At 36.9% G+C, this 16,130-nt stretch overlaps 1 protein-coding gene across 1 annotated transcript; it reads left to right on the top strand.

The window, feature by feature from the left end:
- Positions 1 to 15,086: 15,086 nt before the first annotated feature.
- Positions 15,087 to 16,130, top strand: LOC131649450 (uncharacterized). Its single transcript, XM_058919212.1, has 2 exons — positions 15,087 to 15,419; positions 15,549 to 16,130. The coding sequence occupies exons 1-2, from the start codon at positions 15,087 to 15,089 to the stop codon at positions 16,128 to 16,130; spliced, it is 915 nt and encodes a 304-aa protein (XP_058775195.1).

The raw sequence follows: 16,130 nt of genomic DNA, 5'->3' as shown, positions 1-16,130 counted from the left end.
GTAAGCACAAAGTAAAAGAGGGGGAAAAGAGAGTGAGTACCTTAACAATTTTAGTCAATACCATCCCATTCCTTTGGATTTTTAGCATCAATGAGGAATTAAATATCTCAAGCAATCATTAAGGGAAATCATCTCAAGTTGAGTGTGAGACATGGTATGTGTATCATGGATACAATCAAGGTGAGTTAAGATATCAATGTATAAACTCAAGTATAAAAGGTGTTATGAATAAAAGGGATGACATACCTCAAAGTCAATAATATCATGTATGTCATCTCTTTTAAAAACTACAAATTTATGCAAGTTGCAATTTTGGAGTTTGTAAGTGGGGAAGTGAAGTTGAGGTTTTCTGTGTGTTGGATTCAAGAAGAAAGGCCCTCTATTTATAGGTAGGATTAGTGGGGGGAAATCAGATCATTTGCTCGTTTCAAACTCAATTTGTGTGACTTTGCTTCATGGTGAAGTTAACTTGAAAATTATGGTTCCAATGGTACTTGTAATACTTTAGACATAACTTCGGGTGGCTCTTCTGCAGCTTAGGTGGTTACTTGTTGGTTTTGGAATGCTTTTGGTGCAGAGGGAACAATTTAGAGGCTCAAGGCTCAAAGTTTTATGGTTAAAACCTCTTTACAAGAATGGAAGTGTAACCTTTCCCCCCTTAATGGCAAAATGGATTGGATAACGTTTGAATCAATTGGATAATCTTCTGATTATGGATAGATTTAGAGGTTTAGAGGTTTGAAAAGCAAGATTACAAGGTATGGCATGGATATTTGATCATAAGGTTTTCAAAAGAATGACCTATAATTCTAGTATGAATGTCCAACTGCATCTCTTCGATTCTCCTAGCTCACAAATGCTATGGATGAGTTCTTGTACTTTTTAGAAAACCCTAAACATCCTCTACAATTTTAATGTTTGGAGTTTTCTCAAATTCTCAAGGTATCTTGATTGAAATTAGCTGCAAAGTTGCTTATTTTTTAAGAACAAATTTTCCTTCATGAAATTTTTCTAAGTGTTAGAAAAAGTCAGCAACTTCATGGCTTCATAACTTGAAATCCTTTCATTTTTGGAAAAATCTCCACAAGGACAAAGTTGTAGATCATGACTTCCTCTTCAATTCAGCCGTTGAAGCATAAAAAATGGTGACTTATTAAAGAAGTTATGATCATTTAAAGTTGAGCATAAAACATGTAATTTCTTCATGAAAAAGTAAAAACCCTAACTTTGACTTTTGATTCCTTGGTTGATTTTCTTGATTTCTCTTGATCAAATGACTTTGATTATCTCATATTCAAGATTTTGATCTTCAAAAGTCCATGGTTGACCAAATTTCCCAAAAGTCAAAAGTGATTTTAAACAGTTGACTTTTTTCAAATGAATTGAATTCTTCCAAGTATCAATTAAATCAAGCTATTTTAGCCAAATGGATAATATGAATGGATTACAATGAGGAATTGGAGATTCTTGAATCATGCTTTGAGCCATAAAACCATGCTTTGACCAAAAGTTAACTTTCTAAAGAATTAGGTCAAAAACCCTAATTGTGTACCAGATGAACTTGATAGTTGTTGATCTTGATTTGAACCACACTTGGGCTTGGATAGTGATAAGGGAAATCACTTGAGAACATGAGAAGCTTGAGGCTTCTTGAGAATCTCAAAACCCTAATTGCATGAGCTCCTTGATCCAATACACCTATTTTTTGAAAGAGGTAAACAAACAAAAACACGTCTTTTGTATATTTTGGTTAGCAAATGATGCATGAGTGATGATAATAATGATCACACTCTTTGAGATTCAATGAAAATGAAGTGGGATCTTAGATTCAAAAATTGGGGTATGACACCTTCTAACTAAAGTTTTCTCCTTCGACATTCCCTGCTTTTTAGCCAGGATGAGTGATAACAATGTCGATTTAGTGATTGATTATGAAGTGGAAAATTAATCTAGGTCGTCCCCGGGATCTCCTTCTCTCTATACTAGTAACGATTACTTAAGGATAGAAATCATATATATATATATATGATTACGTATCAGAGAGGATGTTTGGTGATTCCCTAGAGGAAAACAATTCTTCTTCAGGATCGTTAGAAGCCCTTATAACAAATGTGCGTGGGGTAACAAATCAAGCCGAAATCTCAATGCCCCTTCGTGTCTTATTTGAAAGGGAAATACAAGCCAATTTCTAATGAAGGGAAATTGCTAAAGATTTAATTGGGATCGGTTGCAGAATGTAGGTTACGATCCATGTGACGAGTAATTTCTTGGGACGTATTTTATTAGTGAAGCCCCTCACTCTCACGGCTCATTCCATTTTCTGTTTCCTTCCTGCTGATCCTTCTCTCCCTCGTCGGGCTTTGTACCAAAAATATTGATCCAAATTTGATTTTAACTGGCATACTTTCTCCTAATGTACCAAGCAAGGTTCTCTTTCTCCGGCCGAGGTGATGGTGAAGGAGGAAATGCATTCCTGGTTTTAAGGGCTTGGTTATGAGGACGAGTTCGGCCCTAGTTAGGTGCATTCTGTTGATGTAAAGAAAAGGCAGATTGATACTTGTACTATCTTTATTGTAATTAATCTTGAGGAGAGGAGAAAAAGTCTTTGGTGAGAACGAAGTCTTCATTGCTTTTTTTACATGTGTCATTGCATTTTGCATATATCATGGATAAAATAAGCAAGCTAAACATGTTTTACAATCTTGTCGATGCTCAGGGAATCCGAGTTGTGGTGACTATTGGGACTTCTTCTTCTCCCCTCACTTCGGCTCAGGTCCCTTATCTTATCTCAACTGTAGCAACTTCAACTCTTGTGCTTGAAGTGGATCTTCTTATGGATGCTGATGCCACTTCGAAGGCGGGGGGCCCAAATTTGCCTCCGATTTCAACAAAGATGGCTCAGAAGGAAGAACCACAATCTCCTCAAATTGAGGTTTCTTCGAGACTAACTCGCACTACTGAAGATAATGCTTCAGAAGAAGCAACTCCATTTTTAAATATACCAGACATTTTCTCTTCCCAGTTTTTATGCACTCCTGAGGAGGTTGCTGCTATTGTATCGATGTCGGATTTATCCTTTTTCCATAATCTTCTTGAGGGGGATATGATGGAAATGGCTTATGTGCTTCCTCACATCACGTTCAAAGTTGCTTCTATCTTTTATTTTGTATTTGCTGAATGGGTTGATGTTCTGGCCCCAAGTTGCTTCTTGTATTTGCTCTTAAACATACTATGTGAGACATGCTCGAAATCTGAGAACGAGTTATGCAGCAGGTGAGGAAGTTCTGTCCGGGTACAATAATTTCTGTCGAGGCTCAAGACCCGTTCAAGTCCGCTTCTTAGGTGAATTAGGGAGGTGGTACTAGTCCTTGAGCTTCCAATGCTTTGGCTTGATTTTCTTTTTTCTTTGTATTATTTCATTCCTGCAATGATTCCGAGGATTTTGCACCTTAGGTTTAGCAATTTTGGAAATTTACCAAAATATTTTACCTTGATAGTTCAAGTATTGTTAGCTTTAGAGCTTCGTGCAGGCCTCCGCAGCTGTTTACGGTCTGTTATAGCTCCGAGTTTGCTATCTTTATCTATTAAGTCTTTATTTAATTTTAGAATTTAGGCCACATCACCGGTGTTTGTCACTAATGGTTGAATATTTGTTATGGGCGTCATATCCTTTATTGTTTTGCTTTACGAAATAAGTAGAATATTTGATACTAATGAGATGGTAAATATGCCTCTGGGATTTTCATTGATCTTTTGCAACTCAATTCATTGATTGATGTCGAATACCATTTTTTGTTGTTATATTTGCTCGGCGTCTTTAGCGTTTGTTGTAATAGTGTACTACTTTGGATATACATATACTGCATTCGGCAATTTGTTTGCACTTCCAGGGCGATGCCCGTGATCAAGGAAGTCGAGGTCATGCTTTCGTATTTTGAATTGTGCTTCGCGTTACAGAGAGTCGTTCCCCAACCAAGAGTAGGATCCCCGTCCCTTCCCCTGAGGCTTGGCTGGATCGAGGTGGACGTCTCTAAGATCCACCACCTACGCCCTAGGACTGGCTAGATCTGAAGGGGGTGTGCCAGCTACTCAAAATTGTGTTTAATAAGCCTCTGATGTGAGATGTCCATAATGGATACACAACTGGAAGTAGTATGTGCTTTAAGCCGTATTAGAATCGCAGAAGTGCGTTAAGTCCATATCAAAAATACAATGAGCTCGGAATACGCTTAAGCCGTATCGAAAATGCAAAAATGCATTAAGTCCGTATCGGAAACATATTCATACATTTTATCTTTGTTCTCCTGTTTCAGACTTTCTAGTAGAAAGAGACAAAGAAGCACACACCAAAGGGATATATATATATATATATATATATTGGATGACCCTCAACGATGACCTTGGAGTGGTCGGACGGTGTCCAGAGTCTTCAGTCGTTGTCTTTCTCAAGGGCTCTAGGCTGGATGCACTTCGTGTTTCGAATCATCTCGCTTGATTGGACGATGTCTGAGGTGTCTTGCCTTGCATTTTTCTGATGAGGTATGTTTGGGAGGTCGGCTGTTCCGAGGAATATAAATTGAGGTCGGTTTCTGTTTTTTGGCTCGCCGAATTTCTCTGGAAGATGCTTCGGCAAGGCGTTTTTTTGGTTGCTAGGATAGTGATTTCCAGCTTATTTTTAATTCTAGAGTAGGTACCTACCTAAAGTAGATCCAGAGTTCCACCTATGGTAAATATGGCCTAAGGGGACCTCGATGCATCAACTGGAAATCCTAGAGCGTCCAAAAGACGCACCCTAGCATTGAATCAGTGCCCGATGTTATCTACAAACTTGAGGCATCTGTGCACCATTAACTATAAACTTGCAATATCTTTTTGATGTGGCCCATGTAATCACCTTGGCAACGGCGGGAAGTATGGGCGCAACCAGTTGAGGTGGTGGATTACGAGGCTTTGGCCCAATTTTCATGGAAATTGCCTTCGGACCCTTGTGCAACCTTAGATCTTGATTAAAAATCCTTTACCATTTCTATATTGTGATGCTCTCAAAGAAATCAAAGATTTGGATTCTGAAGAAGTGGACTGGAAACGGAAATTGACAAATCCCTATCTTCGTTATCGAACGATTACCGGTTCTGAGATCATCTACAAAAGATGCGGTCGGTGAGGATATAGAACGGGCACAAATTCGTTGAAAACGTAGGAATCAAAATTCAATTTCCTCTTGATTCGATAATACGAGGAAGTAATGAGCTAGAAAAATGGAGATCTTAATTTAAACTACAAGAATCCAAATCGGGAACCTCTGAGTTTTCTCAAATTTATTCGTGGAACAAATGCGATTTTCGTGGAAATCATAAGAATAAGAAGTTAATTCCCACAGAAGGCACCGTTGTTCTGTTTGGGAACCAGAAATGGATGTTCAAGCTCCATGAAGGAACTATAAATGAAGAGAATGGTGATCTTGAACGGTGGCTCTAATCTCTTTTGCACTGGCGTGGGGTGGACCTGCGTAGTTAGCACTCCAAGACCCAAGTCAGTTGAAGATTCAAGATGAGTATAATGAAATTGGAAAAAATAGATTGTGTACCTTCTCATAACATGTGAACTATTTTTATATTAGGGTCGAGTAGAGTGAGCTTTTGACATATTGGGCCCTTTGGCTGATCCAGAACACTTATAAAACAAACTTGCATGTTTTCCATTGATTCAAAGCGCTTAAAAGCGTCTGCTTGAGGATTTGTTTAGCGATAATATCGCATAGCTTCTCGGAAGGAGGATTCCATGTTCCGAGGCTTGTTTAGGAATATAGAAGACATGTCTTCTGCTCAAACCATGAAACCTAAGACATAGGTGGGGTGGTTGTGTTCGGGCACTTTCTTCTCTTTCTCCATAAGTTATGCCTCCCGAGGTTGCTCTACTACATGTGGTAGAGGCGATGGAGGAAGTTTCTTTACCAAATTCTCAAAGTAGGCTATGTTTATTAGTTTTTTGGGTGTCACCATAATATGTTTCCTTTCAGTTGGGATTCCATAGTTGGTACACAAGGTAGCCATAACACATAGGTGTCCCAAGACTGTAACAAAGGTGTAGATGAGGTTGACTATGCTATTGGTAATCACACTTCTCACATAAATATGATATTCATGTGAAAGAGCTAGCAAAGTATGCATCCTTCAGGTAACGTTATATGAATAGTTAAAAGTACTCTCCAGATTTGACAACAGAAAAAGACTACCACATTTTGAAGTACAATTTAAGATTTTTTTATCCACTAACTTTGTTAGAGATGTTGCCCCTTCTTGAGCAATTTATTCTAAAATCATGTCCTATCCCTCCTGATCAAGAGTTGGATCCAAATTTCCCTTTATGTGAATCCCGTATACTGGATGTGCTCTAAGCCAAAGAAGATTGTTGATTATTTTAGAATTATAGTCAACCACTTTACCTAGAACGAATGAGGTTAGACTTAAAGTAGTTCCTTTCACATTCATAAAGAACTTAAGCTCTACGGAGTGGTTAAAGGCGTATGCCAATATGACATTAAAATATTCCCACTCTCTAGCCTTTAAGTTAGCTTTAATTTCTAGATGCTTATATAGATCACTCCATTGAAATTCCTTTTCAGCATCAACAATACATAATATAATTTTGTTCCAATATGCTAAAAAATATTCACTAACAAACCGATTATGGAATTGTTCTTGTTCATTTGATGATGCGACATATTTTCTTTGCTTGCAAGGTGGAGCCATGGTGAAGTTAATAAAATAGATGAAAAAGAGTGGTATAGATTTAGGTAAATTGGGTGTAAGAAAACATGAGAGTAAATAAGAGACCAAGCAAAGAAAAATGGTTCAAGTGACTCATATTTATAGAATTAGGAAACACATTGTCGTGATTATAGAGCATCACACCACTATTTCAATTCCCAAAGTGGCACGTAACAGCTAAAAAACAAAATAATCACACTGCTACGTTCATAAGTACGACACTATCTGCATAGTAAAGACTATATTTCAACTTAATATTTGCGTCGTGGTCAGATTGAAGAGTGGCATGCTAGAAGTTTGAGGGTTGAGATCACGCTGCTTTAACCAGAGGCGTTACACTATTGCTTACAAAACTTTCCTAAATCTCTAGTTTTGTTATTTCTCTTTCAAGCTCAATGTTTATACCCCAAACTAATTTTATTTGTTCTCTCATATTACATGTTATTCTACCCTAATAATAATAAATACTAAAATATGATAAGACTAAATAGAATATAGAATCTAATATTGAGTGGTTGTCTCCCACCCATCGCTCGTTTTACTTGATAAGCTTGAAATCTTGCCTCCCAAGTTAGGGAGGCTACTTCATATTAGAGCTTCCACAAACATTATTTGTTTTTCCCATCCTACCTTATTGTAGTGTTTCAATTTTGAGTGATGGAGGGTAAAAATACCTCCAATCAATGTGAAAAGCTTGATTTGCTTCTATTTTTTGTTTTTTTTTTGTCCCCAAAACTATGCCTTTTCGATTCTAAGTTTATATGTCTCTTCCCTAGCATCCACACGAACTACACTATCATCCTTTTCTTCAACCAGAATGTAGAGGTCTCCAATCTGCTTGTGTATGATCTTAATTTTTTTTGATAGATGCACATACTCTTGTGCCTTTTGCATTTACTATATTTTATCATGCGCTTGTCTTCTAGATTATCCTTCCAAAGTTGTAGACGCTTGTATACCTTGATTATCATCTTTTCTTTCCAAAATTTAAGTCTTAGTTCACTAGTCTTCAAGTCAGACATTTTTCCTTGCGGTACATAGGAATAGTCTCCCTAAGATGATAAGAACCCCTTCTTCTCCTTTAATGTCAATGATTACAAAATCTACATAATACGCAAATGTTCCAACTTTCACTAATACATCTTCTATGACTCTCTGAGGAACTATAGAAGATTTATATGTTGATGTCAAAGTTATTTTTGTTCTTTTTGCTTTTCCTCCTAGTCTTCTTCATCTTGAGAGCGACATCAAACTATTGCTTGCCTCCAAATCGCGTAATATACTATAAGAATACTAAATTACCTTATTGTGCATTTTTTAGACTCATTTATAATAAGAACTACAATGGTGGTTTTCATTTGAAGGTTTATGATGGTTTCTCCCCAAGTTGTAAATTTAAAAGATGTGAAAATATACATGGTAGAAAGGATAGAGACTGAAACAAAAATCTGAGCTTGAAGAAACAAAAGAATTAAAAATTCCAAGGTTCAATATGCTAATTTTTGTGTTTGATAAGACGATAAACTTGATGTTCATTATGTTGGTGCACAAAGAATAAAGATGATGACAAAGAGAATAACGGCGCAAAGATTAATGAGAGAGAATAATATTGTATATTCTACTTGCGTTGATAATAAATGATAGCTACTACAAGGTTATTTATACAAAAGAAAATATTGCCACGTAAGCCCTAATAGAGTAAACTTAGTGAACAAGTCTAAAGGTACAACAGTACAAAACTAACAAATACTAAAGTACCCTTTAACTAAATAGCTAAACTAACAGGACCCAGAAGGTAGAACTTCTGGTCAACACTATCTTCTGAGTAACCATCAGAAAATCAGCCCACATCAGAACTTGTGATGCTCATCTTCTGAATATTGAATTACTCTTCAATACCATCCCTTAATTCATATTCTTCAATCAAAGCTGACAACGCCAATTCCATCCCTTAGGAGCAGAAATTGATTCGTCTTGATTGCCTTCATCAGAACATCTTCCATCTGCTTCTGGGTGCTACACTGCACAACTTCTAATGTTCCATTTTGGACTTGGCTTCTCAAGAAATGATACTTAGTCTCAATATGCTTGCTTCTTCCGTGTAACACAGGATTCTTGGCAAGATTGATTGCAGACTTGTTATCAATCATCAACTTCAGAGGCTTCTTCACTTTAATCTTCAGATCTTCTAATAAGTTCAGAAGCCACACAGCTTGACATGCAGCTACAGCGCCTGCGATATACTTAGCTTCACAGGTTGATAGAGCAACAACAGGTTGCTTCTTGGAACTCCAAGAAATAGGACCTCCCATAAACATAAACAAGTATCCAGAAGTACTCCTTCTATCAATTCTGTCTTTACACCAATCAGAGTCAGAGTAACTCAATAAATCTGATTCTTCCTTTCTCCCAGAAGGAAACAATATGCCACACTTCAGAGTTCCCTTGACATATCTCAAGACTCTGACAGCAGCTTGGTAATGGGACCACTTAGGTTTACTCATGAACCTACTAACCAATCCAACTGCATAGCATATATCAGGTCTGGTATTACACAAATACCTTAGAGAACCAACCAGCTGTTTGAAGATCGTAACATCAACATCTTCACCTTCAGATTCAAAGTCCAACTTCTGATTCGTTTATGACGGTGTAACAGCGGCTTTGCAATTCTCCAGCTTGAATTTCTTCAGAAGTTCTAATTCATACTTCAGCTGATGCATAATGATACCATCTTCTGAGTACAAAATCTCCATCCCTAGAAAATATGACATTTTCCCAAGGTCTGTAATCTCAAACTCCTTCATCAGCACCTTCTTGAACTTCATCAGATCTTCTGAACAACTCCCTATAAGCAATGTGTCATCAACATAAAGACATAACAGAATCATATTGCTTCCAGAATGTTGTACATAGACTCCATATTCCATCTCACACTTCTGAAACCCTTGCTTCTTGAAAAAATGAATCAATTTTCAAATTCCAAGCTCAAGGTGCTTGCTTCAATCCATACAGAGCTTTGTGTAATTTGTACACCATCTCTTCCTTATTCTTTTTCATAAAGCCAGGGGTTTGTGACACGTATACCTCCTCTTGTAATGGACCGTTCAGAAATGCAGACTTTACATCCAGATGCATCAAGGACCAACCTCTGTTTGCAGCTAAAGCAACCACCAATCTGATTGTTTCATGTCTAGCTACAGGAGCAAACACCTCAAAGTAATCTAGCCCAGGTTTCTGAAGAAAACCTCTTGCCACAAGCCTCGCTTTGTGCTTACCAACTGATCCATCTGGCTTCAGCTTTACCTTGAAAACCCATCTGACGCTGATGGCTTTCTTCTTCTTTGGAAGTTCTGCCAGCTTCCAAGTTTTGTTTCTTTCTATAGCCTCAAGTTCTTTTTTCATGGCATTCATCTAGACTTTCTTCTTGAGCGCTTCTTCAATACCCACTAGTTCAGAGTCTACTAACATGGCACACTGAATGACATCTCCTTCTGAGTCAACTTCTGTGTCTTGCAACATGTCATAATCTGCAAACCTTCTGGGTATAGTCCTGACTCTTTGTGGCCTTTGAGCTACTTCAGAGTCAACTACTCCAGAGTCACCACCTTCATGATCATTTCCAGAAGCTTGTCCTCCAGAGTCTACATCTTCAGAGTTTTCCCTTCCAGAATCATGACTACCACCAGACTCTGGATCATCATCAGAATCTGGATCAGAATCAAATTCACCATCTGACTCATCTTCAGAAGATTCCTCATCTTCTGACTCTAACTCTTCTTCAAAAGTTATCTCTACATCAGAAGTTGGTTGAGACTCTCTCCAATCCCAACATTCTGATTCCTTCACAATGACGTCTCTGCTGACTTCAACTCTATTAGTTTCTGGACAATAGAGCTTGTATGCACCTGTACTGTGGTACCCCACCAGTAACATCACATTGCTCCTATCATCCAGCTTCTTCCTTCTAGCTTCTAGAACGTGTTTGTAACACACAGAACCAAAAACCTTCAGATGACTAACACTTTGCTTCTCTTTAGTCCACTTCTCTAAAGGAACAATTTCCTTCAGCCTCTTCGTTGGACACCTGTTGAGCACATATGCTGCAGTAGCAACAACTTCTCCCCAGAGGTTGTGAGGAAACTTCTTCTCTTTTAGCATACTTCTCGTCATATCAAGAAAAGTACGGTTTCTACGTTCAGCAAGACCATTGTGTTGAGGAGTATAAGGAGCAGTCACCTCATGCTCAATTCCATTATCATCACAGAACTTCTGGAATTCTGTAGAGTTATACTCATCTCCACCATCCTTTCTGAGAATCTTTATCTTCTGACCACTCTGCTTCTCAACCTTCACCTTGAACTTCTGGAATTCTGTGAACACCTCATTCTTAAACTTGATAAGTGTTACCCACGTCATTCTTGTGAACTCATCCACAAAAGACACAAAATACCTCTTTCCTCCAAGTGAAGGTTCTGGAAATGGTCCACACACATCAGAGTGCACTACTCCCAGAGCATGCTTTGCTCTTGGAGCAACTTCTGATACAAATGGCAATCTGGGTTGTTTGCCTTTCATGCATACCTCACATGACTTCTCAGGCTTCACAATCTTAGGAATGCCATGGACGAGCTTCTTAGAACTTAGATGCCCCAGACTTCTATAGTTCAGATGCCACAACTTACTATAACCTTCCGAGCCTTCTGCATTCAGACACTCTGATTCAGCTATTTCTACATTCACCTTGAATGTTCTGTTGCTTCCCTGTTCAGATTGCATAATCAACTTCTAATTGGAATCATACAACTTTAAGAGATTGTTCTTTATAACAACTAAGAAACCTTTTTCAATGAGCTGACCCACACTCATCAGCTTGCTTCTGATTCCAGGAACATACCAAACATTTTTTATCAGAACATTCTTCCCATTCTTCACTCTGACTTTGACATTTCCCATTCCTTCTGCATAAAGGTACTTATCATCAGCACATCTGATTTTTGTCCTCCTTCCAGAGTCAAAATCTATCAGCCATTGTTTGTTTTCAGTCAAGTGATTTGAACACCCAGTGTCCATATACCACCACTCTGAAGAACATCTTCCGTCAGACTCTGAAGCCATCAATAGCACAGGTTCATCATCTGAAGCTCCTCTAGCTATATTTGCTTCTTCTGATCTCCTTTCTTTGTTTGCCAAACAGTCTCTAGCAAAATGGCCAAACTGTTTGCAATAGTAACATTGAACTTTCTTCTTATCCTTTCCCTTCTGATATCTCTTCTCATCAGAAGTTGAGGCTTCCTTCTGGAATCTATCACCACGTCTATGCTTCTGGTCCTTCTTGACAAAAGAAGCCTTCAGAGCTTACTCAACTTCTCTCTTAGAAGTTCTCTCAGTCAGACGCAACTCTTGTGCTTCTAAACTGCTTTGCAACTCTTCTATTCTCATGGTTTCCAGATCTTTAGAATGTTCAATAGATACAACAATATAATCAAATTGAGGAGTAAGTGACCTCAATATCTTCTCTGTGATTACTTGTTTAGAAAGGGTTTCTCCACAAGCCTTCATCTCATTAGTGATCAAAATCACTCTAGAGATATATTCAGAAACTTTCTCATTGTTCTTCATGTTGAGATTCTCATATTGCTTTCTCAGGGATTGAAGCTTCACCTTCTTCACTGATGCGTCACCACCGTAACACATGACCAGTATATCCCACGCCTCCTTTGACGTCATAGAATCCGCAATCTTCTCAAACACATTCACATCCACACACTGATGGATGAAGAACAACGCCTTTTGGTCTCTCTTCTTCGTCTCTCTCTGCGCTTCTCTTTGTTCTTCCGTTGCATCCGCTGCAACCGGAACATATCCTCCAGTGACAAGATCTAGAACATCTTGAGCACCAAATAATACACGCATTTGAATCATCCATATATTCCAGTTTTTACCATCAAGAACTGGAAGTTTGGTATTCAAGTTGCTTCCACTCATCTTTAAACTTGTGCAGACAAAAAGATTTCACTCACACTCACACAATGTTTCCCAACCCACAAACAACCAAGAAAAATGTGATTCAACACAACTTTGTTTCCCTGAAACAAAATCAATCACACAGTCACACAAACTCACGTTCACTCGTGTTTCCCTGTGTTTGGAACTAGAGCTCTAAATACCAATTGTTGGTGCACAAAGAATAAAGATGATGACAAAGAGAATAACGGCGCAAAGATTAATGAGAGAGAATAATATTGTATATTCTACTTGCGTTGATAATAAATGATAGCTACTACAAGGCTATTTATACAAAAGAAAATCTTGCCACGTAAGCCCTAATAGAGTAAACTTAGTGAACAAATCTAAAGGTACAACAGTACAAAACTAACAAATACTAAAGTACCCTTTAACTAAATAGCTAAACTAACAGGACCCAGAAGGTAGAACTTCTGATCAACACTATCTTCTGAGTAACCATCAGAAAATCAACCCACATCAAAACTTCTTATGCTCATCTTCTAAATATTGAATTACTCTTTAATACTTTATTGATCTCTACTCATTTGTATGTGAGATTCCAATGCTTCCATTTCCTTGTTTATCAATAGAAAATCTTGGAACATATTGTACTGAATTATTTGACAGCCAAAACCAAGAGCCTGTGTAACCAAATAGGAACCATACCTAGGGTTCTTTATATAATTGAGGCCTTTTTTAAAACCTTTTTTGTTGTAATCAATGCGTTGATTCCACATTGCACAACAACTTCAATTATTATTATTATTATTATATACCAAACTTAAAAAAACTAACCATGATTTTAAGAAATGTGAAAATTTTAAAAGGAACAATTAAAATGAAAGTGTGGGGGATAGTTAGAGCGTGTTTAAAGGAAGAGTAGTTGCTATTCCAAGAGTGTTTTTATTAGCAGCATTTATGGTGGATGACCATGATTATGAGGCACTGTTTTATTTGACTCTGACCAAATTCAATTTGTGCGGGATCCAACGTCCCATTCCATTCGTTGGTATCAATGCTCACCATTACCAAAGTGCCAGTATGTATGATCATAGCTAGGATAGGAAAGTGCCCCATATTACAATGATTATCAACCATAGCTTCAAATAGTATTAAACAATCTCTATTTAGATCACAGTATCTTCTTTCATTTAACACCAAACTGATACAGTACTTCATTAAAATATGTAATTGAAATTCTAGTATAGCTAGAAGTTAAAAGAGAAATTAGTAGAGGAATAACACTAGTATTTTTTACTAAATCAACTATGTCTCACTTAATTTAGACCCAACATTTTAGATAGTACTCCATCCGTTTTAAAATAAATATCGTTAAAGTTTTTGTACACAAATAAAAAAATACAATAATAATGTCATAAAATATTGTACTTGTTATAAACATTTATACTAGTGGATGTCCATCCCTCTTCTTATTCTTCATCTTCCTATTCCACTTAAATGTACTTAATTTTCTACCTCCCTTGGGTCCTATAAATAAGACTCATGTTACAATGTAAAGTTCACCCTTGAGAATAATATAATACAATGTTGGTTGTTCTCTTTTCTTCCTATCTTTTGATCTCTATATAGTTTTAGTTAGTTTTATAATACGTTATCAGCACGACGCTCTCAGGTATGATTTGGAGGAGATCATTGTTTTTATTTATTTATGATATTCAATAAATATAATCATATTAGGACATTTAAAATTTTGTAATTTTATTGTTCAATGATTTTATTGTAATTTTATGGTTAAGATTATGTAATTTTATTGTAATTTTATTTGTCATAGAATTGATGTATGTTTAAGAATATTATATAAAAAAAAATCTCAGGTAGCAACTCAACTTTAAGTAAGATGGGTTGATGTTGTTGAGGTTGTGGATAACACATGTGGCTTTACAATGATTCCAATTTTGATGGATAGTGCACAAATAAATTTAATTGTGTCAAAGGATTAAAAGGTGGATTTGGCTTAAAGCATGAAAGAATTATTTTTGTTTATTCGGTGGAATTGAACTAGAGAAAGAAGAAATAACTTTTTGCATCCCAGAATGATGGTTTTATTTTTAACGCATCCCAGAAGGATGGTTATAATTTTTAGATCATTGTTTGTAACAAAAGCAAGGCATCCCTGAAGGATAGTGAAATAACATTGTATAGTTCATGAATAACATTGTGTTATTTCTAAATATTAGAATTTACAAAAGTATTATTTTAAATATTAATATTTAATATTTCCTTTATGATAATTATCTCATTATAATATTTTTATTTCTTTTATTTTTTATGATAGACCTACTAAGTATGTCAAATCTTACAAAATTAGATTTTGGGGCTCTTGATATTTCGGGAAAGAACTATTTGACATGGGCCCTAGACGCCGAAATTCATTTAAGCGCAGAAGGTCACGGTGACACTATTAAAGAAGGAAATAAATCATCTGATCAACAAAAGGCAAAAGCCATGATATTCCTTCATCGTCACCTTCACGAGGATCTTAAAAATGAGTATCTTACCGTAACTGACCCACATGTCTTGTGGAAAAATTTGAAAGATAGATATGATCATCAAAAAACGGTTATCTTACCAAAAGCTCGATATGAATGGATGCATTTACGTTTGCAGGATTTTAAAAGTGTAAGTGGTTATAATTCTGCAATGTTTAGAATAACTTCTAAGTTATTATTATGTGGAGAAAAAGTAACTGATGAAGATATGCTAGAAAAAACATTTTCCACTTTTCATGCATCCAATGTGCTCATGTAGCAGCAGTATCGAGAAAAGGGGTTTATTAAATATTCTGACCTAATATCTTGTCTCCTTGTGGCTAAGCAAAATAATGAACTATTGATGAAAAATCACGAGGCCCGTCCCACTGGTACAACTCCATTCCCAGAAGTGAATGTGGCAAGGCACGACCACTATAGGAAAAATCGTGGTCGCGGTCGTGCATACGCACGTGGTCGTGGTCGTAATTATGCTCATGGTCTTGGTTTTGATCGTGGTCGCAATGGGAATCATAAAAACACATATTTCCACCCGAAGTGGAAAAATGTTGAAAAGAATGAAAAAGAGGGTCAGAGTAGCAAAACAAATGAAAATATCTGCTATCGTTGTGGAGGAAAAGGTCATTGGAGTCGCACTTGTCGTACTCCAAAACACCTTGTTGATCTTTATCAAAAATCACTGAAAAATAAAAAGGAAAATATCGAGACTCACTTTGCTAATGAAGATGATGATCCAGATTATGGTAATATGGATGTTACCCATTTAGATATTGGTGACTTCTTTGCTGATCCAGATGGAAAAATTGATCACCTTATTGGAGATGGAAGCGTCAAGAAATAA

The sequence above is a fragment of the Vicia villosa genome, linkage group LG2, assembly GCF_029867415.1.
Source record: "Vicia villosa cultivar HV-30 ecotype Madison, WI linkage group LG2, Vvil1.0, whole genome shotgun sequence".
NCBI classification, from domain to species: Eukaryota; Viridiplantae; Streptophyta; class Magnoliopsida; order Fabales; family Fabaceae; genus Vicia; species Vicia villosa.
The sequence above is the reverse complement of the archived record's forward strand: the minus strand, read 5'-3'. Positions and strand labels throughout refer to the sequence as shown.